Source organism: Haemaphysalis longicornis, unplaced genomic scaffold (assembly GCF_048455015.1).
Source record: "Haemaphysalis longicornis isolate Haplotype H1 unplaced genomic scaffold, Haemaphysalis longicornis Haplotype H1 scaffold_8, whole genome shotgun sequence".
Lineage (NCBI taxonomy): Eukaryota > Metazoa > Arthropoda > Arachnida > Ixodida > Ixodidae > Haemaphysalis > Haemaphysalis longicornis.
The window spans coordinates 44,415,944-44,443,399 of NW_027526445.1; the positions used below are offsets into that span (position 1 = coordinate 44,415,944).

The window sequence follows — 27,456 nt, forward strand, 5'->3', positions numbered from 1 at the left end:
AAATCCGCTGGAGGAAAGGCATTGGTGCGGGTGCTCTGGGCAAGCATTCCGAAGAAATCAACAGTAAGCTAGCTCTGTCACTGAAAAAGAGGTATACAACCAATGCGCGCTAATTGTGACGTAGGAAGCGGAAAGACTGTGCCTTGCTGAACAAGTGGAAAGAAAATATCAGCCGCGTATCTGCTCCGTTCGTTGCAAATGTCATCAAAAGACCATAGTCTTTGTAGACATTTGCCAAGAAAATGCCCCCTTTGCTTTCCTGCTCACCTCTCATGCTGTTCCTGTTCCGTCGCGCTCATCCCAAGGTAAGCACACTAAAGGTTTGCTCAAGGTGATTTGAATTTACCGCGTCCCACTGCTACAGGCGGGGTTCCTCGATGCCAGCGCTGCTATACGGTGGAGACGCGGGTGAGTCGAGGCGGCCGACTTCAAGGTTTAGAGAACCATGTGGCCGTTCTCCACGTGCGGTCCTAGCAGAACGTGGAACCTAGCTAATAGAACCTTTCGTTGCTATTGCCGCGTGATTTCTCATATGCCGCCAGGAGGTGGCGCGGGCAACAGCAGGCCGGCGGCGGTTTTCTGGAGTAGATGTAGAATATCATTTGCGATCGAAAAACCAAGTCTCCTGGAATTTTTAATAAAGGAGCACTGTAAATATCCCTTGCGTACCAATTTCCTGTCTTTCATTTGCGTAATGTCTTCTTCTTGTTCAACATAGTTGACACGTATGAACATATAAACCGGGCTTAGACGTTCACATTTGGCTGTGAGTATAAAGACTACTGCTGAGTAATGATTCTACTTTAGCCGGGTGGCTGAATCGAGTTACAAAGAGAGATAGAGACAGACAGACAGACATACATACAGACCAAAACTTCTGGGTTTAACTAGACCAAGAAAGGCTATCATCTTTAAAATAAAGCCAGCTCGAAAAGGCCTCGAACGACAGATGAAAGGTACAAAGCGCAGGGACAAAACGACCCTCCTGGTTCAGAGGACAAACTCGAGTGGAAGATTTACATGGCTTAAACTAAGATAAAGAAGCAGAATTAGGCCGGTCATGTAGTGAGGCAATATCACAACCGGTGGGTCGCAAACATAAAAGGGTGACTTCCGAGAGACCAGCCTAGAAGAAGGGGAAGACCATTATAACTAGATCAATAGATGAAGTAAGAAAATTTGGAGGCAAGGAATGGACTCAGGCAGCGTCGTACAGGAGCGGGTAGACAGGCCCTGGTCCTGCAGTTTACCTAAGAGGCTAATGTTGATGGCGTTCTGGTGGCGATGATGATGATGAAACTTCTGACCGTGATCGCAGCTACCCTACATTACCACCCAATCACTCCAATCGCCCCCTTTCGCCCATTTCTAGATGGCAAGGCCGGCAGGTCATAGCGGGCCTTCCCATGTATTTCAACTTCGGAATTAATGGGCTGGGAGAGCGCCCCCAGGAATCTGTCGCGAAACCGCTCAGTGTGTAAGCGAAAAAATAGGTCTTCAAAAAAAAAGTGGCTTCGGTGCCTGTTTGGCTAAATTTAGTTAAAAATGAGGCGTAAGTACCACGTACCCACGTTGAAGGTAAAGATAGGGAGACATGGAAGTTTCAGCCTTTTCTGTTTTTTTGTGCGTTTGCTGCATGAAGTTTATTTTTTTCTTTATGGGGATTACCCTAAATTCTGGAACTACCGCGTGTAAAGCTGGGGGCCCGTTTGCTCACTTCCCCAGTCATTATGCTGGGTGAAACTCGCTGAGGGTCCATTTAACATGAATATCGAGATAAACTCTCTATTAATCGTATCTACTTACTAAAGACCGACACGTTCACGAAAGTTCTGTACACTACTGGAATCAAGAAGTCCCCCAGTAAAATTATATAGTAGTTGGATATGATCACCAGTGCACCCACGGTGCCCATCGGTTAAAGCCTGACCCGTGTATGCATTAGAGCAGTAGTAAGCCATTTCTTTACCGCGTGTTGAATTAGGGCAAAGTAACAACATTTACTAATAACAATGGTTAACGTTTTTATATAGTCATATTGTTTTATTTCTCTTCCCGGCTTCGTGAAATTTTTTTACCAAATTTATAAGACATTGTTTAAGCGGGAAATTAAAAAGGCGCATTTTTCAGTCACTAAAATGCGCGAGGGTATGCAATACGGTAATATTGTTGTAGCTTTACAAGAGCACTGCACATAGGCGATGTTTGTTTTTTTTAGTAATCATTTTGAGTGTTTACCTATTTACATGTTGCTTATTAAAGAATACGGAGCAATGTCGGCTTATACTAGTACAACTGGCCCGCCTACATGCATTGTCATTACATAAAAGGAATAAATTGTTTTTACAGGTTCCTACACAGTTTCTGTGATAGAAACACCATAATAATTTACTACGCTTTCACTGTTTACAGCAAACCTTTTGCGAAAAAAAAATGTCAGAAATGTGGTTTTATTCTATATAAACAACCTAACAATGCCATATTTTGTACAACAAAAACATGTTGTTTTCTAATATCATTTCCACGGCCGTGTGACTGATGAATGATAACCATGAGAAAAAGATTTGCAGTACACGATGACACATTGATTGGTGCTGGAACGTCTGTATGGAGTGCACCCGCGACTCACATGAGAATTTTAATGCCAAGAATGTAGCGAATTGGTCGACTTGGAGTATGTTCATGATGGTAGCGCAGAAGAAATCATGACAAGGAGAAAAAAAAGAAAGGACGACACAAGCGCTGTGTCGTCCCTTATCTTCTTGTCCTGTTTTTGCTTGCGCTTGCCATCACATATTTTAATGTCAATTTTACTTCCACCCCACTGGAGCAGCCCAGCTTCACTAATTACAGTGGCGATGTGGTCAATACCCCTAACGCTGGCGCGAAAGAAAACTAAAAAAAATGACGGCCTTATGCCGGTGCTTTTGCTCCAGCTGTGTCGCCATTGTTGTCTCTCCGTGTACTCAGTAGAGTGCAGTCATTAAAACCGCTTTGGAGTTTTTTTGACATGCTGCAATATAATAATAATATATTGACTTATTGTACCGCTTTATCAAGGTACAGTTTAGTCCCCATTCCTCGTTGTAGTACAAAGAATGAAACAATTTTGCGGCACATGTCACGGAAAAGACAGTGATTTATTTTCGCATTTGGCTCTCAAAACACAAACCAATCAATCATCCTTAAGACCCGCAATATTTCAGCTACTACCGGCGCCAAGAATGCAATGGGCAATCATGTGGTATGCTGCAAATTAACTCATAGTGTATCGGTCGTAGGCTTACTTTTTCCCGTACGGCAGCGCTCGATGATTCCAGGCAGACCTGCTTGCTCAGCACGGGCAGCCGCACTTCCTGCAGGTTCTCTGGTCGCGGGCCCTTGATGTTTACGCGGCCCCAGCCGCTGGCGAAGCCCAGCACTGGCGTTGGGGAGCGGAACACCATCTGTCCGGGCAGCAAACATGGTGTCACACAACCCCGCCGAGATTGCGTCATTCATCCTGGCCCCGCAACGGCAAGCTTTGCTATGGTAAACCGAAAGGATTACCACCGAAATAGGGAAGCTCAAAAACCAACTGCACCCTTGGAGAAAGCCAGAAAGATAGTAGCAAGGAAACAAACCATGAATAGAATGAACATGGCGCCCCTGGGACCCTGTTGCCTACGTGAAGTCTGAGAGGCTAAGGTCCAGATACAAGTGTATTGACCACGTGCACAGCCAGCTGATGAACACGTGATATACCGGGATGGAAGTCATTCGGGAGAGAGAAATTGTCAAAAAGAATTTGTCTCCAATCCAGGCGGTGAAGGTGGTTGGACTGCGAAGCTGTAAATGACACCCACAACGATTGTCCATGCGACGTCACTTGAATTCAAACACGTTGCTCTACAAAGACTGAAACTAGAGACTCTTGCAGTGGTTACCTAGCTTTCGCGGAAGCGGTGCCCTGAACGCAGCAGCGATGGCAGAAAGAAAACAGCGCGGAACGTCTGGCGAAGGTTCAGGACGAGGGAGCCAAGTGCGACTATGGCGTCATCTCTCGCACCCCTCACCCTCATTCTTATTTCATGCGTCGCCGCCAAAGAGCGCCCTCTCAAGTCCTCCCCTTTTTACCACACGCTTTGGAGTCCAACTTGCTCTTTATAGAGGGTTAAGGCGTTATTGCGGCTAACAAGGTATATCCGCCCGAGCTTCTCTTTGTAGCGAAGTTCGGTCGAATGAGCGTGTGTTGTGCTCTCTTCGGGAAGTCATGACTCAAAAGGACCACACTCGGGGTTACCGGAATGGAAGTCAAGGGGGGAGACAGAAATTGTTACGAAAGAAAAGCACGGCCGCAACACAGTCACATGAGCACCGGCGTCTGCGGCACAAGTGGGCGAACGTGAATCTTGGGGAAAAGGAGTAAAGATACGAAATGGAAAGACACGGGCATATGCACAGAGGAAGAAGTATTTGAGGAGTGTAATCACCAGTGCTGGGAGAGATCTGGCGGGAGGCGTGTTAATGTGACTCTATGACGAGGAGGAAATGCAGCTTGCGGAGCAGCGCAACAGATGACGCATCAAGAGCGCTGCCATAGTTTACATGGTCTTCTACGGACTCGGCGCACTAAAATCGTATTATCATCAGAAATAATCTAAAAACTGCAAATATCTTTTCGTAAAGTAAATAAATAGACGTGCTGGACATTTTAGCAGCAGTTATTAATTAATACTGCACTAGTTGCAAGCCATACCGCACTTGAAACGAAGCCCTAGAAGGAAGCCCGGAGCAGACGACGGGTGCCGATGCTGCATTCTCGGGATGAGTGGTTCACTCTCGACGTTCCCCCGTCTAAAGGGCTTCTCAGATTTGCCCGCGATTTTTATGTTACACAGCCAGGCCGGGGAAGTTAGGACAGTATAAATATGATTTAATGGCACAGAAGATAAAAACCATCAATCACGGGAACTAATCATACCCAGCTTCTCAATTACATGTTTTTTATTGTAGGTTTCGCGTTCTTAAAGGAACCATGAAGACAAAATACAAGTTGGGTTTATTAGAAAGACTGCTTAGCCCCGATAACAATGATGCCAATATCATCGCAATCTTCGAACAAATAACGGAGATATCAAAGAAAACGTGTGAAGCAGTCGCGACCCCTAGCCAATTTTCCGCAACTTTTCCATGACGTCACAGAACCTTGTTTGTGCGATTGGTCACAGTTGGCACAGGACTGAGCTAATTGGAGAATAATGGGAGAGGCATTTGCCCTGCAGTGGGTGTAGATAGGCTGATGATGATGATGATGATGATGGGAACTGTCCCCCTAGCATATTTTACTGCTGTCTTCAAGTTCTAGGTGATTTTGTGATTTGGACATTTTTCTCGAGCAGTACCGCATCGATTTTGTTCTCAAGAGGTAAAAATACCGAACTAACACTTATTGTCATTCAAGTAACGGCATATTCAGACTATGTTAATGGCACTGACATATTTAAGCAGTCATGTCAACTGGAATCATGCTAGCAGTGAGATCCAATAAACGTATCTGCCGTTTCCAACTTCTTATTCAGTTTGACACTATAGCAATCACCCTAACGTTTTAAACTATGAACGCCGTCTGTCATATATGCTGCCCCAATAAAGGGAAGCTCCCTACCTTACGTCTTTGCCCGCACTAGGATCGTGTCGCGTCTTTTGTGTTGAAATGGTTGATAGTACCCTCGACCTGGGTTCTACCACTCGTTATACCAAAAGAGAGATTTCGTGCTTCAAGTCGTTTCTTCTGAGAACCTCTAGTGTAGAAATCTTCCTTGCCTGCAAAGACAAGTATGGTATGCCGGGCGACACAAGGACGATCACAAAAAATACGAAACCCAGTTCTATCCAGTGTACGTCAAGGTGAAACAGCAGAGCTGTGCAACCTACCTGTGAAATAATTACGCCAAGGAAATGAAACTCAGCTTGATAGTACACCGGTATTACAAGCTAAGTTTCACGCATTGTTTTGCGAATATTTTAAATAAAGCAAGAATTAAAGCCGTTTTATGTAATCCTACTTTCTCCGTAGACGGCCATGCTTCATTCTGCGAAACAGAATGCGGAAAAGCCAGCTTACATTGATTAGGCTGACACCAACGCTATTAAAGTTGGCTTCACTTTTGAACGTAGTCGCATTGGTTTGAAGACATACTTCAATGGCAAATGTAGGCCGTCTTATATAGAAATATCATGCACCTGCGCGTTTTTTATTTTCATATTTTTTTTCCAATACTTGAAACAGGTATTTACAGGGCGCAGGAACATGCTCCTGAGGTAGCGTAGCGCGACACCCCACCCCAATTTTGTCAAGCCCAACTACACAACAGTGCCTTATAAAGAAATGAATGGAGTTCTACTCAACGTGGGAGCTGTCGGAAGTGCTAAGCAATGATTCTCCAGTGTTGTGCTTGTGTTTTGATTGCGAGATCCTTGGGTGTGTCTTTTGTTTATATGCATTTTCTTTTGGTTTTTCTGTGGTTCTCAGTTGTTTTTGAATTGAACTTTTATTTATGTGCGTGTGAGAAGATTGTCTGTTTCGGCGTTTAGGTTTTCTTTTTGTTTTGCGCTTGTTTATCTGTTTTAATCAGTTCAGGCTGAAAAACCCCATAAATTGCTCTATTTCTGGCCACTTCCTAAATAGGCATGGGCTGCTGGAGACTAACCTGCGACGCCTAGGATTGTCATTAACGCTTCGAGTGATTTTTGTTCTCGGGGCACAAAAAAGTTACGCCCTGGCGATAGGAACGTGTGTCACACCGTCCTCTCGTTTGTTGCGGAGACCGTTTGTCGGCCGTGCTAGCACTACTCGAATAAGTTGATTTTAGTTTTTTTTCCCATCCTTCTTTCTTTTTCTCTCTTTAAATTACTGAGTAAATAAATACTCCCCATTTCCTGTCGCCTCATTGGTTTTCCGACAACAACAAATTATTCTTGGCTTAGTAAGTACGCGTCATTTCACTTGCGTTACGCCCCGCGACATTGGGCGGACAACAATCCGGGTCCCTAAGTGCTGCGCACTTTTACAATATGATGAAAAACTTACCTGCTCTATGAACTGCGCGTCACCAAGACAGATTGGGCTGAAGCGTGCACTGTACTGGATGGCGGCCCGTAGTTCGAGGAGAGCGATGTCGTTGTTTAGCGTGCGGTTGTCGAAGTCAGGGTGGATTACCAATTTCCTGCGCACGGTTAAGATATTTTGATACTTAACTTCTGCTCATTTTGTCAGAAAAACACATTGTACTGTAGCTGGCTTGTAACGTAAGACTATGCCGTCGCTTCGAGACGCAAAAAGAAGTTTCGGAAATGCCACGTCATTGTGCTTAGGCGTACCTCCTGCCAGGTTACGCACTGCTTTCTACTTTGAACGAAGGACACAATAATATAAAATGCTCCACCGGCCAGGGGTTGTGTTCAACTGAAATATTTCGTTACTGTTAGCCACAACATACGGGCGCATATCTTCTACAAATGAATTTGTTTATTTTTACGCTCCAAAAAATTGATTTCTTAAATCAAAGCCGTTCGGCCGTTTGCGTGTAAAAAACAGATACTTCTCCCATACGGCCATTTTGCATGGGAGCAGTATGTTTTGGCTTTTACATACCCGAACTAACCACTTTCGGTCACTCACGAGCCAGGATCGCTATTAATCAATAAGATTAAACCGGGGTAGGGAGCAAGCGAGAGCAATTTGAGGTACGTTAAACGACAATTATACTGTCACATGAAGGACGGCCGCCTTTATATAAGTGTTTCTACACCGTACCCCCTAGAGGCATCTAGGATCGATCTAGCATATATTGCCGCCACCCCGGGTTCAAACTGGTGGTGCGGTTCGCCAATGCTCTTGTCGATCGCATTTTGTGGTTCTAGGTTTGGCAATAAGTGGTGTAGTCCAGAGGTATTTTTCCGCAGCTTTATGGTGATTTTCACAGCCGTCGCCAAACAAGAAAACAAAGCGAAGAAAATGCCCCCGGTGCAAAAAAAATTAAAGCAGAGGTGGGAACTTTTCTGATAGAAGGCAAAATTACGGTGCACTCGCATTAGACATCCTTAGGTGGGGAACATTATTCCTGAGCCCTCGACTACGGCGTGCCACATACCTCTGGTGTAGTGTCTGTGCGTTAAACTCTAGATCAGTCAATCAATACAAAAAAACAGCAGCTTGGATGAGATTTCAGTGGAGCTTGCTATTGATGAAGCGGCAGCGCCGACCCGCAACTGCCATCTTCGTTCCAACGTCCACTGCGCGAATGGCACGTATTCTGGTTGCCCGTAGAGTGAAGATAATGATCCCACTTTTCACAAAAAATAAGGAAATTGTTACCTTATTGTAAAGCCACGTAATTGGTAAAAGAAGTTGATTGTCTCAGCGACTTAGTATACCTCGTGTTGAACTGTCGGACTTGGTCATAGCTCCTTACCTCGCACTCGTCCGTTACTGCCAATATAAATTCACACTTCCATCTCATACTCACCAATTAATCAGCTTTTTTTGTCATAGTTTCACTAGTGCCCAAATCGTTTTAATGTGTGTAGTGGTGCAGTTAAATTGTGCTAAAAGTGGGAATAATAAAGGGAATAGCAGAGGGTGCCGTGCTCCGCCGATATTATGTGTAAGAACGCGTCGAGCACAAAATCTGTGCCCGTGCTCATAGATGGCTCTTCGGTTTGAAAAGGAAGAACAATATAACACATTTCTGGAATATTTGAGGATTGTTTGAAACATTTTAAAGCGGCATACCTTGTTCGGGGTAGCGATAATGAATGCTCTTTCTCTCGTTTCGGTGGCATGACAGAATGTGAGCACGCTTGACCGGAATTTGCGCAGTTCGTGATCATTACGTTGTGCACTTGCAGTTTGTGTAAGGAGGTGCAGACTGATAAAATCCGCGTACACGAACACGCGCACGTGATATGACACTAGCAGATCAAGTGGCATCTCTGTGAAGATGGCTAGCAGCTGGCTTAGTTATCTTACACAGCGCGAGTTCTCACCGAAGAACCTCATTCTGTACACGCGGCCACATCAAAGGGCCCCCTTTGTTCTTCCGCACACACCATCTGCAGCAGCCGGCAATCAAAGTTCCGAATCACCAACACACTTAACCAAATGGCTTTTAAACGGGGGGTGCGTCTCGCTTGGCATCGAAAACTAACAATTTTTAATAAGTGCCCGACTAATCGAACATTTAGCTAGGTAAACAGGTTTTCAACAATGAAAAAAAAAACCTGCGCCAAATCGTCCTGTGGTTTCCTAATCATGAAACATGACCGTCACCGTCTGGGTATAATTATCATGTGATCGCCTAAAGCCTGCCTACCCCACAAGCACAGCAGCAACTCGGAAAGTTTTTTCTGTGTACCTACTAAAGCGCACCTTGCCACGCTGGCATAAGATATATCTAAACTGCGCTCACTTGATGGACAGGGTGATTTCATTGTCATCCCTGGTGACCAAACTCTGCTTCCCGAGGACTACACGTACGTCGTGGCGGCTGTACTGCTTGAAGCAGTGCGCCGCTGTCAGAACCCAGCGATGGCTGATAAGGCTTCCACCACAGAACGCGTCGTCGGTCTTCACGTGCTTCAAAAGAACCTGCAAGGGAGATAACGAAGAGGCAGCCGTCATGGTACGAAATATCTCTCCACACCAAACAATGGCCTGGATACGATTACTCCGATGAGAAGATTACATCCACGTGATTGCGTAAAGAACAGTGCATTAGTGGCGAAGAAATATTTCACTCCCGATTACAATAGCCCCAATGCAAATTATTGTATATTTTTCGGTGAGTATTTTGCCGGAATCAAGCTCGTATGTGCTGGTAATAGTCTAGGTGCACGTAGAAAAAAAGCCGTTGATTCTAGGGGCTTCTAGTTCACAAAGAACTGGCTGAGTTAATCTATTGTAATAATAAAAAAAACAATGGGAGTAGCATGGCTGGTGCGTTCAATGTGTTGAGCGGCACATTTCAAATTTAGCAGAGTGCGACTCCACTTTCTTAGAAATCAGCATATCGTAAAATGGAGCACGTGAGTGATGCGTGGAGGCGTTTACAGCAGTAACAGCACATAGAACTGGCGTCATCTGTCAGCCGGCAGCTGCTGCGGAGCCCCTGTCGTATTGCAAACTGATTTCTGTGTCAGTCCTTTCTCGTGCTCTCACAGTGATTTAAAAGAGCTGTCTAGATAGAGACTTTTTCATCGAAAAATAACCCTGTGGCATCGGTGAAAGCTATTTGAGTGCGAGTGACCCACGTGGGAGCTACCAATCATTTCGCTTTGCAGTACGACAGAGACCGCTTGTGCATGTCCCATCCCACACTCGCGAAGATGGTTGCTAGGCGCAAGTGTGGAGCCACAATGTTGGCGCTGTAGGGTATTAATTAATGATTTCTGGGGCAACATAGACATCGCTCAGATGTAGTTGCATCATGTCAGGTGGGTAGCGCTGCTGAGGACAAGGTCGCGGGTTCGATTCCCGGCCGCGTCGCCCGCTTTTCTGATGGAGGCGAAAAGCCAAAACGTCCGTGTGTACGAGATTTCGGCGCACGTTCAAGATCCCCAGGTGGTCAAAATTATTCCAGAGCCATACACTACGGCGCGCCTCATCGCCTGCGTTTCGTCGGCGCGTTAATCCCTGCCATCAATCAATGTCAGATGGGTAGGCCGATTAAATAACAAACCTGCGCAGTAACCTGCATTGCTTGCCTTCGCGTTGCTTGCCTTCGATATAGCCGCATCGCACAAAATCATAGCCACAGTCTCGTCATTTTCCGCGTGAGCGAAACTGACGAAGGTCATCGATTATTCAGTCTCAGAACAGGGAAGCAACCCCGTAGGTGTTTATGCATGCAAGAATGTCTAAGCCATATTTACACCGCAGGCGGTCCCCAACCTCTAAAGGGAATATGTTTTTAGTTCTTCCAGACGCGATTTTATTAAACAGATGTACTAACGTTCCTTGCTTTATTTTCACGCTCAGAGATAGCGTTCATGCTGCAGACAGGGGAACTGCACGTATGCTTACTTTTGAACATAATAACGCTCTGAAAACACTCTGGCATGAACAAGTAATAGCAAATGGACGTCTCCATACATTGAAAAGCCATGCCTTCATTTGTTTTCATGAACGTTGAACGTGTTATTCCACCTGCCTAAATTACGGCAGATAAGATACGCTAGAGAAAAGACCTTCGAACCCGAGTCCACAAGGACGTGCAAGAGAGCAAGGTTTATATGTAGATTTCACTAGAACACCCACTGATCTGGGCCATGTCATTTAATCAGCAAAGCTCCTGGAAAATATGGAGTCCCGATTAGTAACTTGTGGAGAAGAGAAGAAGAGAAATATGGAGAAGAGAAAAATGGGCAGGAGGGAACAGAAGGTCCGGTAAGTTTATTTACTTATTTATAAATAAGATACATGTAAACTACTCTGCTCCGAACACGGGAGGGTAAATAATAGCCAAAAATTGTTTATGGCTCCATGATGCAAAGAATATTCAAAGATGGACAGGCGCTCACTGCGATAATTAAGCTGAACGAACAGACCGCAGAAGAGCCAGACCAATGGAACAATATCTGCGTGGAGTTTAAGTTAACTGTTCTTCAATTAAGAGATATATAAGCCAGTGCGTTCCAATATAAAATTTCTTTGCGAACAATAAAATGTTTGTAAGGAAACTCTTGTAACTACAGCTATCGCGTAGAGTTACAGCATTCGTCTCGTATGGAGAAGGTAGCGAACTGATATCCGCGTACCGCGGGGCATCCGCTGATTTCTTTTTCTAATGGGGAAAGGGAGGCGGCAGAGGGGGGGGGGGGGTACCGCAACCATTTTTGGGTGCGGATTCTGGAAGGGGATATTCACGCCTTTAAGACTGTCTTTACTATTGCGAGATGCATTTACCCTTGCGCGCGATCCCTCCAACAAAAATACTTGTCTTCTCTAGCTGGTAGAAGTTGGGATGTTCTGTTCAACGGTAAGACTATGTCTATGACCTGACGCCCTTGTTTAGTCCTTCGTGTTTTATTCTTTGGCACGAAAACACAGTTTCGAAACGTACAGATAGAAAACCGTAAACAAGCAGTTATTCTTTTGTCAGCCAGAAGTTGGCACCTCGCATATATCAGCATGCCCGAAAGCTGGTCTGTGCGACTGTATTGCGTCGTTAATTTATCAACAGCTGATCGTGCGATTTCCAGTTATTTTCTGCCCAGACGTGGGAACGGGAGTCTAATTTCAGTTCATCGAAGTATATGCAAATTTATAAGAGAACACGGTTGAAACAAATAAAGCCATCCTCAATGCCCATCTCTTTCAATGGTGGGGTCATTGTCTTTCGGCACAAATAAATAAAAGTGGATCTCTAACATCTAACACAACGCAGCAAATTGAATTAGACACAACCCATTTCCAGTTCTGGAAAGAGTGATGCTATTATCATTTTTCTTGGTATGTAAAGATTTGGTTTTCGAAGCGAATTTGCGTTCCTTACCCCCTTGTGCGGTTTTAGACCTCGCCCTTGTTTCACAACGACATGCTGGTTGGTTTGCAGGGCAAATTGTCTTGGTTCTTTGACCCATTCTCAAGGAGCACACACTCTCTCTCTCTCTCCCACTCTCTCTCCCACACACTCCCACTTGCTCTCTCTCTTCTCAGTGAAGCCCTCTTACACAAGAAGTGGACCATGACCACAATTCTCTTGTTACATGGCAGCAGAGCAAATGAGAGGGACCATAGAGGATGTGACGAACTAATTACAGCATGGACAAGCGTGTCATCAGTAACGCCTTGCAGCACTTTCACAATTGATATCTCACAGGAGGTCATGACGTGTGGCTCGATCCAGGGTCAGTTTGGGCATATATTCGCTTGCTTTTTACGTTCAAAAGAGTATGGATTGACTGCAACATCACCGATAAAGTAGGACTGGTTTCTGCTACATTGACTACTCATAGGAAAACGTCAAGTCTGGCGGGAGGAACATACACCATCAAGGCTCCCTGACGACGAAAGTACGTTTGAAGAAATTACCTTCAAAACCAAATTTCAGGTATCACATGACGGGGGCTATTCACGCAATCTGTTTCGCAGAAGGCACAAACCCAAGCACAAAATTAAACGAGTACTTCTCACCTGCCACGGGTGGGCGCCGATTTTGGCATCGTTGCCACGAACGATTTTTGACCCTTCTTGATTTGTTGCGTCGCCTGGATTGGCAAGCACCGGCTTCCCACATGCGCCTATGGATGAGAAACACTACAGTAAATGTCAGAGACACGTAGGAAATCATAAATGGCCGAGGGACCAGAAATCACGCCTTTTATTATACGTCTGTATCTTCTGAGAAAAAAAGCGAAAAAGAAAACCAACCAGAAATACACGAGAACAACGCGAAATACGGGTTTTCTGCGTTTCTTCAAATACAAGTTTTATGGTTTTCCGGGCATTAAATGACTGCGTGCTCAACCCGTTTTAGGAGCGTACTATATTTATCTTCGGTTGTATGGGTTTTCTGAAAGCGGAGGAAAAACACACTTCTTAGGTAAAGAATTAGCAACTTCCTTGGTAATCACAGGAGAAGTTCGGGACAAGCTTCTAAAAAAATGACTTCCGGCTGAACGGTTTACACACAAGAAGGGAGAGATGAAGAAAAGGAAGATAGATTTAATCGGAATACCGTACCTGTCTGGCATGCGAGATTTATTTATAAATGAGGCTTAGATAAACTTTCGAGATTTCTCGGCGTACTGGCGTACGAGGAACAAAAGTTGCAAGAACGTAATAAATGTGTGGAAATTCGTAGGTAGGAACGTTGGATAAGACAGATGTTAAATTTGGTGGTGAGGTCTTATTATCGTGCTGGCTGCTGTGCGTGTAAAGAAAGGTTTAAATATGGCCGGATTTGTTTAGTTACGGTTTACTTCAAGTTGACCAGGTTAGTTAGCATAACCATCCGGGGACCGGTTCAGACGTACTAATTTTCAACGAAGTGCAAAACACTCTAGACTATACCTCCAACGAAATATGAAATACAGTGAGAGCTGTTGATTAACAGCGATGCCATTGAAATACTTTGAAAAGGCCTGTGGTACATCCGGTAGGTCTTAAATCCTACTTAAAAAGATAAAAGGAACATCGAGGGAACATGGCATGCACCTATCCTCAGGTATTAACCTCCTTCAGATTCGTCCAGATCCAGAGTTGCGTTACTGGAGTTCTATTTTCTCTTGTAAATACTACCTGTCGATTGCATTAGGGTGGGAAGCCTTTTCCACGGATCATGCGCAGCAACAACAGGCAATGTTTAAATCCCGAAGAAATTTTTGTACCATTCCCTAGCCTTTAATACCGACCGCAAAATAACAATAGAAAAACTGCAACTGCAACGTCTTCTTAGTGAGGTAAAATGTGCGTCCGAAATGGTGTTAAAACTTTTTTTTTTATTTCCGAATTAGTTTGTTATTCCACCTTAAACGTAAAGTTATGCCTACGTCCACGCCCAAACACCACAGATAACTGTTCGCTGTGATTGCGCACAGGTAAACAAGGGCAACGGAAGCTGCAAGTGCACCTTATTACCGCAGTCCACCGCATATTCCTCAAGGCGGGGCAAAAAAGCGCGCCTTACAGCGAGCATTTCGAAAATAAGCGAGTCGGTTCAGTGATTTCTCAAACTGAATCTACATATAAATTACTGCAGCGACGAGAAAGAAACTACGTGAAAAAAAGCAGGCAATGTTACGTGTTAAGTGACATCTCCTTTCAAAACGGTCACCTGTGCACAGACATCGGGGCCGCCACTTCGGCGGCAAGATGAACTGAATGCGCCATTGTGATTATTATATTGTACCCGAACATTGGACTGCAGGAGTGCTGTGTCCTTCCTGTGATCATTTTGTCCTTTCAGTTACAATAAAAAAGGACATGCCTATTAACGCAATTTGAATACGATCCGTGCTGTTTATGTGTCCTGAATAACTGCCAATTTACATGTTCATTGTAGTTGGTTTATATTATTCATTGCAGCGTCGACTGTCTAAGAATTAAATAACTAACACTCTTCCCACTCAGTTGTGCACTCAAGAAACAGCGGTTTTCGTACACAGTGTGCGCACTTTATTCAGCATCATTAAGAATGAACTTGTTCACAGACGAAAAATTCAAACGCAACTCTCGTCACCCATTCGCATTGGCTACTGCAACATTTTGCGAGTTGGACATACACTCATGATGGCTAGGCCAAAAGGACAGAAGTGCCGGTTTTGTTTCCTCTCCTTGCGCATGGTTTTCGACGGGGCTGGTGTGACTCCGTAAAGGATAGGGGGCAGAATTGGTGGCCGCCTTAGATGATCCGGGTGCCGTGTATCTACAGGCCACCCACGCCGCAATATACTGCCGCTTCTGTGCGCACCACGGCTCCCGAGCTACACTCTACTTTGCTGTCTACCGAGCCAGTCGAGCACGGAAGTTAATCTATTACCTCATGTATCGCCCGAGCAGTGCTGCACTGATTGGGGCAGCTCGAACGTCCGTATTCAGCATTGGCTTGCTGAAAGGGAGAACACGGCGGGCCGCACGAGCGGTGTCCTGGACTACGGATCACGCTCACAAACCAGCTATACTTCACTGTTCAAAGTTTTGCTCCGCCTCTTGGGTTGCCCCCCCGCCCCCCTCGCTCAAATGCTGTGGTAAGGCCCAGCATTGTGCCGGAAAATCATTCGGCATCTCAAAATGATGGAAAAGGTGAGGCAGGCCATTATAATTTGAGGCACATTTATCAAGCAAAGCAAAAATAATGTGATCTATAAGGGCGAATACATCGCCAAAGCATTGCACCAAACCATTGCGCCACGAAGCTCCTTTACTGAAACTTTAACATGCTCGTTGCGGGGGGAAATGCTTAAACGAAGCAGAGGTGTCACAAACCTTGATCGAGGCCACCTATCTTGTCAGCGGAAGTACTGGTATCTTTGCCGCCAGATGTTTCTGAAGGCTGCGCCTCGTAGGTGATGTGGAAGCCCCGATTCTTGGCTCCACGTTGGCAACTTGCGGAAAAGACCACGGTCACCTTCCTGCCAGGACTGATGATTGTTCCATTCCAACTGCCTTCTTTTTCTTCGATTTCTGGCGTCACCACTTTCAGCTTACGTCCGCCTACGCTAGTGAGAAAGGTTGAAGGGAATGTTCAATGCTGAGAGTGGGTATTGTTACCAATCGGCCAGTGCCGCCGTACTTTCCCGCTTCACTCCTCGGCTGTGCGTTGAAGCCACTGCGTGCGCCTTTGAAAACAGGCGCCACCATGTCGGTGACAAGTTTCGACAAGCCGAGTCAGACGCTTCGCTTTCGGCGTATTTCGAAACTTCGGCGGCTGCCGGCGAGGCTCGTCTGAACGCTCTTCAAGGACACAGGGGCCCCGCGAACTCAGCGGAGTCCTCCTCTCTCCTCTCTCTCGGACTCAACGTGCGCCGAGGCTACCGACGACTTACGAACTCTGGAGAGAGCGTTGTGTGTGTCTGTGACGTTCGTGGCGTGTTGCCGCTTGTTGGCGTTTTGACCATTACCGCTTTCGGGTATAAATAGACCCCCGCAAGCGCTGTAATTCATTCCTGTTTGAGCAATGAATCCATGCTGTCGCTCTGCTCGAGTCCTGTATTGTAACTTCGCCTATCGGGGCATTGTTCTTTGGCTTCGGCTCACCTCTCGCTATGAAGTAAACAGTTACGTTAGCCTACGGCTTCTGGACTTCTTCACGGCTGCAACAGCGGCTGGCCGCTCGCATCATACACGCTACCACTCGTAGTTCGGAGGCCACGGAGCTCGGATGGGGTGCCCCACTCGGTCGCAACAGTATATAAGAACCGTTAAGCGGAAGGTTGAAAGAACTTCCTTTAAAGCTAACGGAACTGTCTAAAGGAGGGACAGCCCGACTAACACACTCTCATTTTTTATTACGTAGCTCACGTACGATTAGCGATTAGTAAATATAAAAATGATAAAGAGGATAAAACATGTGTATTAGGCATTATACACAATTATGAAAATAGTTTTTTACCACTACTGTCACCTGGAATAAAGTTTCAGGGATAATGCCTGTAATAAAATTTTCTCACAGTAAATAGACATCGAATGCTGCTGTCAGACTCAGCCTCGAAGATTGTCTTGTCTAAGGAAACATCGCCATTCGCAGTCATTCAGAAATAGAAGAAAAAATCATTTGGCATTCTGAAGTTTCCAGCCTAGACATGTAAGTAGAAAAGTTTTTATTATTTATTAAACTAATTCTGTCTCACAGGTGTAAACTCGGGCTTCCATTACGCTCGACCCATATTGACGTGTTGTTACTTCCGCACTTGCTTGTGACCGCTGTACGGTCTTAATACTAGGAACTGTTCTATAGTGATTCGGGTGTGTATGATACGGCCGAGATAGGTGGGTATTTTAACACCGTATTAGCAAGAAACTGGTCCGATAAATCAATACTTAGCCTCTGTTTAACCTTTACACCTACTCAGTAATTGGTGGCTGTTAAATTTTCTAACCCAAAATTTCAACCGCAGCTTAGGTAAACGCGAAACGACGCGATAGGTTAAAGTGTGACGACGGTTAGGTTGTGCCAACATTTGAGGCGATCGAATACATTTTGCACCTTATTTAGACGTTCATTCACCCTTTAATTACACAATTCTGCGATATATGAAGCAAGCGGCCATGGTGAAACAACGAGAAATACGAGGTAGTGCAGTAAAGACGGTGAGCGTGCGAGGGAAGCGATAGCGGAGTTGCACTGACCACCCGAGCGTAGGCGTTCAGATGGCGGTATTCGGCCGCATCACGGTACACTGGTTCGGGCCATTTTGCTGACGAGCCGCTTGCTTGAAACAATCGGAATCATAGGGTTGGTGTGAAGAATCTTCGAGGACTTCAAAGCGTCTCTAATGACTAACAAATACGAATGTATTATTCCCCGATTAAACGTCGCAGAATGTTCTGTGACGCGTAGAGATCCCTGGCTGGCTGCGTTGGGATTGACCAGTAACTGGGCGAATGGAGCAGAATCGGCCGGAGAGCGAAGGTAGGCAAAAGAAAAGCAGTAGCAGAACAGCAGGCGCCGTCACCGCCACCGTCTCTATTTCTTATATGGTCATCTATGCGCATGCTTAGGTGTTTTGTTGCAGAGGGCGCGCATTTTGTTTTTCTTATTAGTGAGGCGCGCACTACGCAAGGCATTCTGACCTGTGAGAATGAAATTACTGTGGTGCTACCGACAAATTTGTGTTGCGTTTCAGGGAGGACGGCCTTCTCGCTCATTGAATAGTTTATATCGTCTCATAAGTACAACAGTAGGCAAAACCGAGCGTGGACGGGATTTTTTTGTTCATGCCAATGCCACTCCTATGATAAGAAACATCGCTCAAGGCAAAAAAATACATACGTATTCAGTGCCCGTTCAATAACCGGCGGATGCTGTTAAGTTTGTAAGGTAAACTGAGAAATAAGAAGTTCCTCACCAAGACCTTCTCCATCGATGAAAGTTAGGACATTGCCTGCACGTGGGCACAGATCGATGTCTTCAATGCGGAACCCGATCACATTACCATAGGGAACTTCTACTTTGGCTTCGCAGTAAGCCTCGAGTGGGTAGAAGCCGGGATATAGAGGGCTCTTGATGATACCAGAGAGTTCATTGTCTTCGAAGTGACAGCCTGGGAAAAATAGAAGAAACAAATCTACAAGTTCCTTCAAGAAAGCACTTGGGTGATACCTCATCATTGTCGACGTTAAAATAGACGATACGGGCAGGACCGACATTACAACGAAAGCCACCTGCCACAGTAATTAGCCTGAAAGCTGCTGGTTTCAGCTTGACATCTCTTCCCAACATTATTATAATCATCACCACCATCATAAAATGATTATCAACTAGCACCAACTGATCAGCACCCTGGGGAGCTTCTTTTCTGATGCAGCCGAAGTGAAACAAACTCCAGACTTAAACATTTCGGCGCTCTTTACGAACTCCACGTGGTCAAACGTATTCTGCGGCCCTCTACTGTGGCCCCCCTCATCGCTCAGGTGCAACTTCGGCGCGTCAAAGCCCGCCATCTCACAGCCAACTAATAGGTGAGGGGAGGCAACATTGGGCTGAATTGGCAAGTGCTCGCACATTGCTCCAGCATTACAACCAATTTCTGGCAATAACAGCGGTAACACTGACAACGGAAGGGTGATGTTCAAGCTCCCGTCAGAGAAATTTTGAAATAACACATTTGCGAAGTGTGAATCATATCCTATGAGCTGCCATCGGCTGCACGCGTCCGCACTGCCCTCCGGGTTTTCGGAAGGGCATGACGGCGCTCACTGTTGTCTGCCTCATCGCTGTGAGTAGCCAGCACTCTAAGGAAACTTCTAGAGCAGTTTTCAGATTTTCATTTTTTCATTGTTGTTTTACGCTCTGTTACCGTCGGCGCGCCTCCGCAGATGCTGCAAATTATATTCTCGCGTCAAAACGCAAACCAGGTGTAGACTTTATGGACTTGCCTGGACCGAAACACGCGATGTCCCGAAACGGGGAGCGGTGCTTTTAGGTTTACCAAAGCAAATTATGCAAAGCAGTTTTCTTCTTCGTGCACGAAGCATGTTGGGCAATCGCAATTGTTCAAAGCAAATCAACCTTAACCGCGATTACCCGCAGTGAATCAAGGTTTAAATTGGTTTCGTACATTTATTAGACTCTTGCTTGCCTAGCTGTTAACAAGAAGTTGTTGCTACGCCACACGGTAGCTAACATGTGTGAGCTACGGTATGGCTTAGAAACCTACGCCCATTGACTTACCAGCGCTGTGATAATGTGCTGTTGGATGTTGCGAAAGTTCTTACTGGTTAGAGCTAATATCCTCCCACTGCACCAAAAAAGCCACAGAAACACTGATGCTCCGAACGCAGACCCGTGCAGGTCTGTTTCTTTTCCTTTACTTTCTACCGATTCCATATTTCTCACAAAAAGAGGAATATCCAGCCCTGAAGAACGCCTAGCCTTTTCTGAATGGATGATGAAAGTAAATTTTGTATATACAGGGCTTAGTATGAAAACACATGCTTGGTTTCCAAAGACTGCGAACCACACACAATTTCGAAGTGTATACCATACTTTACATAAGAGCTTTATTTTGCGTTCATGTCGAGACGATTTACGTCATTTTGTATTAAACGCGAATGTGTGTTTTCGACTTTGTTAATAAAACGAAGATTTGATCAATACCACATCAACTTCCGAAAGACAGGGACTAAAATCCATCGCCTGCAGTGTAACAAACACAGAAAAAAAGGCCACTCCACCACTGTCCCATTTGCCCCGAGCTCATCCTTTCTGTTTGTTTTGCTGTTTCTTTTCCTTCAGCGCTGCTTCGTTTTGGAAGTTACAATCTCACGGACTACTGTAAGTTGCAATACCCTTTCTCCTGCTTCTGATTCTGAAGGAAGGAGGTTACTCTCTTCTACTGATTAAAGAGCGCATTACCCAGAGTTAGGTCTCGTTACTCACTCGTCCTATCACGCTTTCAATTTGCAGTGGCATGCTCCGTTATAACATTCTGCAATGTAGCGGAGGGAACGAATCACGAGGAATGCCGCCGTATTCATGGTGACGCACCCATGTGCAATATCTATCTCAAAATCAATTGCAGTAATCAGAGAACTATAAAGTTGCAGAGTGTTAAATACAGCACACAATTAACAAAATTTTGGCCCAGAACCTCGAGAAGGGGGCCGCTAACAAATTACGCCTACTGTGCAAAAAAAAAAATCTTATTCAGAGGTGGCGTTTACGTAGCCACTGCAGGATTTTTTTAGAATGCTACAACTCATGCAAAAAAGTGCCCCACTGATTTTTGAACACGCCCACTGCTGATGTATGGAAGGTACCGCCGGTACGCAGGCCTAACTCTAGGCGTTTCATTTAACATTTATGGTAATAAGCGGTTCCAGAGAGAATAGTGCGATTTCAACAACAAAAAAAGAAGCGGGAGATCGCATATTCCGCAGACAGCATAACCCTTGGGGGTTCCTTTATGTAGTCCCTCGGACAACATAAAGGCTAGGTGGGAAAGTAGCTGGTAAATAATCATTACTTCATCTGTTTTCCTCATTGTAGAGCCTAATTGATTACTGTTGTCTTTAAAATCACGCAACGTTGCTTGGGAAAAGCAAATTTTCCTTCCGAATAAAAGAAAGCCTCGACTGTGATTCCAGTAACGTCGTATACAGACTGCACTGCGAAATGTGTGGCAAGGACTATATTGGCCAGACCGAGAATGCATTCCGACTCAGATTCAACAACCACAAATCCCACGTCACCTCACAGCCGGATCTACCATTTTCCAAACATATGCGCCTGCCGGACCATTCCATTGAGCATATCAGAATCACTCTCCTGCAGTCCGGATTCCGCTCTTCCCTCGAACGCGAGTAGAGGGAGTTCTACTTTATACATAAATTCCAGGCATTCACCCATTGCATCAATGAGGACCCGGGCCGCCTCTCATTCTTGCGACAAAAAGCTGCGCCTTAGACGGAAATATCGGTACCTTGCGGGCAATGAAGTGGGTGAGCGCGGAAGCGGGACCATGCATACAACTTAAAAAGAAAGCAAGAAGGAAAAAAGGAAACCCCGCTTTAGGGACCAAGTCAAGCAAAACAAACGGGTAGAACGCCCCCCCCCCCCCTTCCCCGCCCGTTCGGCAACCGCCACCGTCTTATCAGTGACCTTGAACAGCTGTGAGTGCGCCCCGCGGGCCCGCCGACGCACAGCGGCCTGAATTATGACCGCCGCACCACTGATAGACAAACGGCCGAAGAATGCGCTGCAAACGAAACAAAATCCCAGTGTTACTTGTTCCGCGGCTCGCTGGCCGCGTAGCAAAGCTTTGCTGCGCCACTCGGTTTCGGCGAAGTGGCGCCAAGACGAGAGCTGCTGTAGGTTTAATCAGTAGTAACACAAAAGCGAAAATGGGACAGGAAATTCTGAGCATGGCGCGGGGACCATGTGTCGACTGGGCGGGCCGTGCATGCATGCGGCCTTGCAGTTTGATCGAATCGAAGATCTATGCCTGTACCGCCATCTTATGTCCGTATCCCTTCATCCCCCCCCCACCCCTTTTTTTTTGCCCTTTTTCCCTTCCCGCTGACTACTGTTACACCATTTGCGGAGCGCGCAGGACTCACTCTTGTTTTTGATCTTGTATTTGCTTGTGTGCCTCTTGTTACGTGTTTTCGTGCTGCCTTTTCGTCCGTGTTCTTTCCCCTTCCCTCACTTTCCACCTTTTAAGCCAATCGGAATGCTCACTTGCTCAAACTGTTTGAAACACCCCTCACCTGCGACCTTTCCTGCAGGGATGAGGGAAGTAACCCTCCCTCACAGAAGTTTTTGTATAAAGGCGCAATGTGAGAAATTAAAATACAGCCGTGAAGAATGAGTTTCTAATTCCGAAACTGTTGGCAACAAAAACGGGAAACGTGTCAGTCGACTTCTTTCACTATATATATATATATATATATATATATATATATATATATATATATATATATATATATATATATATATATATATATATATATATATAGTAAGGAAATGAGGGGCTCGTTGAGGAAATACAGAAAGATAGGTCGGCAGTCTACAATGCCAAAGGAGGCATAGGGTTGTGGTTAGGCTCTTTTCTTTTTCACTACGGTTAATTAAGTAAACATTTTTTTTAAACATACAGAAGAAAGAAAGAAAGAAAAACACGCGCCCAGAGTGGGGACCGAACCCACGCCTTTCGATTACATGTCGAATGCCTTACCAATTCGGCTATCTGGGCGACTGTGTTCTCCTTCACTTTCTGGGCTATTTATATTTACTAGAAGTGTATCTGACGCTTGAGGGTGGTAGCCAGCGCCACTCTGACTACACGGGGAGAAGGGGACCTTCTTTTCAACCCTCGGGGCGTGACTCGAACGTCTACAGCCTGTCATGAGCGGGTTACTGGTGGGAAGCCCTCTTATGCTACCTGGGCATCAAGGCTGCCAGAACCGAGACCCTCGCTAGGCTTTCGCAGAATAATATAGTAAGGAAATGAGGGGCTCGTTGAGGAAATACAGAAAGATAGGTCGGCAGTCTACAATGCCCAAGGAGGCATAGGGGTGTGGTTAGGCTCTTTTCTTTTTCACTACGGTTAATTAAGTAAACATTTTTTTAAACATACAGAAGAAAGAAAGAAAGAAAAACACGCGCCCAGAGTGGGGACCGAACCCACGCCTTTCGATTACATTTCGAATGCCTTACCAATTCGGCTATCTGGGCGACTGTGTTCTCCTTCACTTTCTGGGCTGTTTATATTTACTAGAAGTGTATCGGACGCTTGAGGGTGGTAGCCAGCGCCACTCTGACTACGCGGGGAGAAGGGGACCTTCTTTTGAACCCCCGGGGCGTGACTTGAACGTCTACAGCCTGTCATGAGCGGGTTACTGGCGGGAAGCCCTCTTATGGTAAGGCATTCGACATGTAATCGAAAGGCGTGGGTTCGGTCCCCACTCTGGGCGCGTGTTTTTCTTTCTTTCTTTCTTCTGTATGTTTAAAAAAATGTTTACTTAATTAACCGTAGTGAAAAAGAAAAGAGCCTAACCACACCCATATGCCTCCTTTGGCATTGTAGACTGCCGACCTATCTTTCTGTATATATATATATATATATGGAAAGATAGGTCGGCAGTGTAGAACGCCAAAGGAGGCATAGGGGTGTGGTTAGGCTGTTTTTCTCACTATGGTTAATGATGTTAACATTTTATTTAAATATACAGACGAAAGAAAGAAAGAAAAACACGCGCCCAGAGTGGGGACCGAACCCACGCCTTTCGATTAGATCTCGATTGCCTTACCAACTTGGCTATCTGGGCGACTGTGTTCTCCTTCACTTTCTGGGCTATTTATATTTACTAGAAGTGTATCTGACGCTCGAGGATGCTAGCCAGCGCCATATATATATTTCTGTATATGTATATATATATTCATATATATATAGTTATATATTTATAAATAGTGTATTGAGGTAACGCGGGCTGCAATAATTAGGAACTGCGCACAATCCCTTGTAATGGCTATGTGCCATCAGACATCACCATGTCTGGCAGACAACCACCGGTACGTGTGAACGAAGAACTTCGGTCTGCGGGACTTTGAGTGTGATCGTTTGTCGGCTTCGTCTGCGGTTCTCGACCTCTGGACCATCTGTGTCTACGGAGAGGGAGACAATTCAGGCAAAGCGTTTGAAGTGGTATTATTATGATCCCCTAGTGTCGTGGCACCCGTGAGGGGCTAGGATGGCGCTTTAATCACCGGGGAGCAGTTGTAATGAGGTAACGCGGGCTGCATTATTAGGAACTGCTTCCAATCCCTTGTAATGGCTATGTGCCACCATTCGTCGCCATGTTGCTGGCAGACAAACAGCCGCAGGTGAGAACGAACAAGCTCTGTCTGCACGACTTTGGTTGTGATCGTCTGTCGGCTTCCTCTGCAGTTCGGGACCTCTGTGACTATCTGTGTCTACAGATGGTCACAGAGGTGACCATCCCCCTTTCACTACACACACACACACACACACACACACACACACACACACACACACACACACACACACACACACACACACACACACACACACACAAATAATATAGATATGGATTGGCAGTCAAGAAAACCACGGAAAGCAAAGGGGAGTATGCGGTAGGTCATAAAAACGTAGATATTTTGGAAAGAAAGTGGAGAAAACAAGAAACAAAAATACCCTAACATAAATACCCCATAAAGTGTAGGGGAAAATAGCTCCGCCGGTACCGTAGTGGTCATCGCACCAGATCGGTATTCTGGATGTCGTGAGTTCTGTTCCCACCCGGCGGGCATTTTCTCCCACTTTCTTTCTTTCAAAATTATTTATCTGTTTCTATGATCTACCATATACTCCCCTTTGCTTTCCGCGGTTTTCGTGACTGCCAACCCTTATTTCTGTCTTATATAAACGAGCCCCTCATTTCCCATTCTGATTCTATGCATGCATAGTGAGGGCCTCTGTTCTGGCAGTCTTGATGCCAAGGAAGCATACCAGGGTTTGCTGCCAGTTACCCGCTCATGACAGGCTGTATACGTTCGAGTCAAGCCCCGGGGGTTGAAAAGAAGGTCCCCTTATGCCTGTGTAGTCAGAGTGGCGCTGGCTACCAGTCTCAAGCGTCAGATACAGTTCTAGTAAATTTAAATACAGCAGAAACTGAAGGAGAACACAGTCGCCCAGATAGCCGAATTAGTAAGGAATTCGAGATCAAATATAAAGGCGTGGGTTCGGTCTCCACTCTGCGCGCGTTATTTCCTTTCTTTCTTTCTTTCTTTCTTTCTTCCTTTCTTTCTTTCTTTCTTTCTTTCTTCCTTTCTTTCTTTCTTTCTTTTCCCTTTCTTTCTTTATTTCTTTCTTTTTCTCTTTCTTTCTTTCTTTCTTTCTTACGTACATTAAAAAATGTTAATTTTGCTAACCACATTAAAAAAAGAGCCTAACCATACCCCTCTGCCTCTTTTGGCGTTATAGACTGACGGCCTGTCCTTCTCTATTTCGTCAACGAGCCCCTTATTTCCTAACTATATTAGTCTGCGAAAGCCTAGCGAGGGTATCGGTTCTGGCAGCGTTGATGCCAAGATAGCATCAGAGGGTTTTTCGCGACCCTTACCCGCTCATTACAGGCTGTAGACGTTCGAGGCACGCCCCGCGGGTTGAAAAGAATATCCCCTTCTCCCCGTGTACTCAGAGTGGCGCTGGCTACCACCCTCAAGCATCAGATACAGTTCTAGTAAATATAAATACCCAAGAAAGTGAAGGAGAACACAGTCGCCCAGATAGCCGAGTTGGCAAGGCATTCGAGATGAAATCGAAAGGCGTGGGTTAGGTCCTTTCTCTCGGAGCGTGTTTTTCTTTCTTTCTTTCTTTCTTAATTATATTTAAAAATCTTAACCTCACCAACTGCAGTATGTATATATATATTGTAAGATGGGTTTATTGCGGAAGGAAATGCGGCAGGATGCTCAGAGAAGGCAATCCAAAGCAAGCGGGGCACACGGCTGGCTCTCACGCGCTCTTCTCGCGGTCCACGCTGAAGATGATGCCTGTCCAGTTCACCGGTGCTTCATCTTCCTTGCCGTTATTGCACGACGGCCAATCTCCTCGATAGGGTAGGAGATAGCATAGAGCTTTTGACCACTGTCACCTCTTCACACTACAATCACCCCCCGCGGCGAAGGGAGCCACCCTGGCGACTTAGGGGCACGCCACGACAACAGGGTCATAATAACGCTTGAGGCGCTGCACGTGGACTGTCTCGCGGCCTCGGCGACGGAGGTCTGAAGACGGGGTTAGCGGCTCGACAACGTAGTTGACAGGCGACGTGCGTTCGACGACGCGGTAGGGGCCGTGATACTTGGATAACAGCTTGCTGGAGAGACCAGGAGTAGTAGTCGGTATCCAAAGCCATACCAGGGAGCCGGGAGAAAAAGTTGCTTCTGGGCGGTCGCCATCATGATGATGTTTTTGGTGTGACTGGTCTTCAGAAGTGAAGGCGCGGGCAATCTGGCGGCATTCTTCGGCGTGGCTGCTGAGTCGAGAAATAGTCGTGTGCTCCGAAACATCAGGACGATAGGGGAGGATTGTGTCGAGAGTGCAGGATGGTTCTCGACCGTACAGGAGGAAAAAAGGAGAGAATCCTGTGGTGGACTGTACCGCGGTGTTCTACGCGTACGTCACAAACGGAAGAAGCGCGTCCCAGTTGGAGTGGTCAGAAGAAATGTACTTGGCGAGCATATCGCCAAGAGTGCGGTTGAACCTCTCCGTCAGCCCGTTCGTCTGCGGGTGGTAGGCAGTAGTGGTGCGATGAGTCACCTTGCATGTTTCCAGGAGAGCTTCTATGACTTCCGACAAAAAGACACGCCCTCGATCACTCAGAAGTTCACGTGGTGCTCCGTGACGGAGGATGAAACGATGTAGTAGGAAAGAAGCAACTTCGCTCGCCGTGGCTGCCGGTAGCGCAGCGGCCTCAGCGTAGCGCGTAAGATGGTCGATAGCAACCACGGCCCAACGGTTGCCGGCAGCAGTAGCTGGCAGCGGCCCATATAAGTCAATGCCGATCCGGTCGAAAGGGCGCGCTGGGCAGGGTAAAGGCTGCATTGGGCCGGTTTGTTGTTGATGCGGGGACTTACGACGCTGGCAGTTTTCGCATGCCCGGATAAACTTCATCACGAAGGTGTACATGCCTCTCCAGAAGTAGCGCTGCCGCAGTCTTTCGTACGTCTTAAACACGCCTGTGTGGGCACAATGCACATCCGCGTGGAAGCTTTCACAAATGGC

The 27,456-nt window shown here is 46.0% G+C and overlaps 1 protein-coding gene and 1 non-coding gene across 2 annotated transcripts in view; both read right to left on the reverse strand.

The window, feature by feature from the left end:
* The window catches only part of LOC144148161 (uncharacterized), a 61,427-nt gene that overhangs the window by 9,200 nt on the left and 24,771 nt on the right, over positions 1-27,456 (reverse strand). The window contains exons 6-11 of the mRNA XM_077679743.1: positions 18,553-18,747; positions 15,971-16,198; positions 13,178-13,284; positions 9,453-9,631; positions 7,073-7,208; positions 3,288-3,446 (exon numbers count right to left, since the gene is read on the reverse strand). Of these exons, the coding sequence (XP_077535869.1) occupies positions 3,288-3,446; positions 7,073-7,208; positions 9,453-9,631; positions 13,178-13,284; positions 15,971-16,198; positions 18,553-18,747 (1,004 nt within the window). The remainder of the gene's footprint in view (positions 1-3,287; positions 3,447-7,072; positions 7,209-9,452; positions 9,632-13,177; positions 13,285-15,970; positions 16,199-18,552; positions 18,748-27,456) is intronic.
* Trnat-ugu (transfer RNA threonine (anticodon UGU)) lies at positions 22,828-22,899 on the reverse strand. Its single transcript has one exon. It is a non-coding gene; the product is annotated as a tRNA-Thr (tRNA).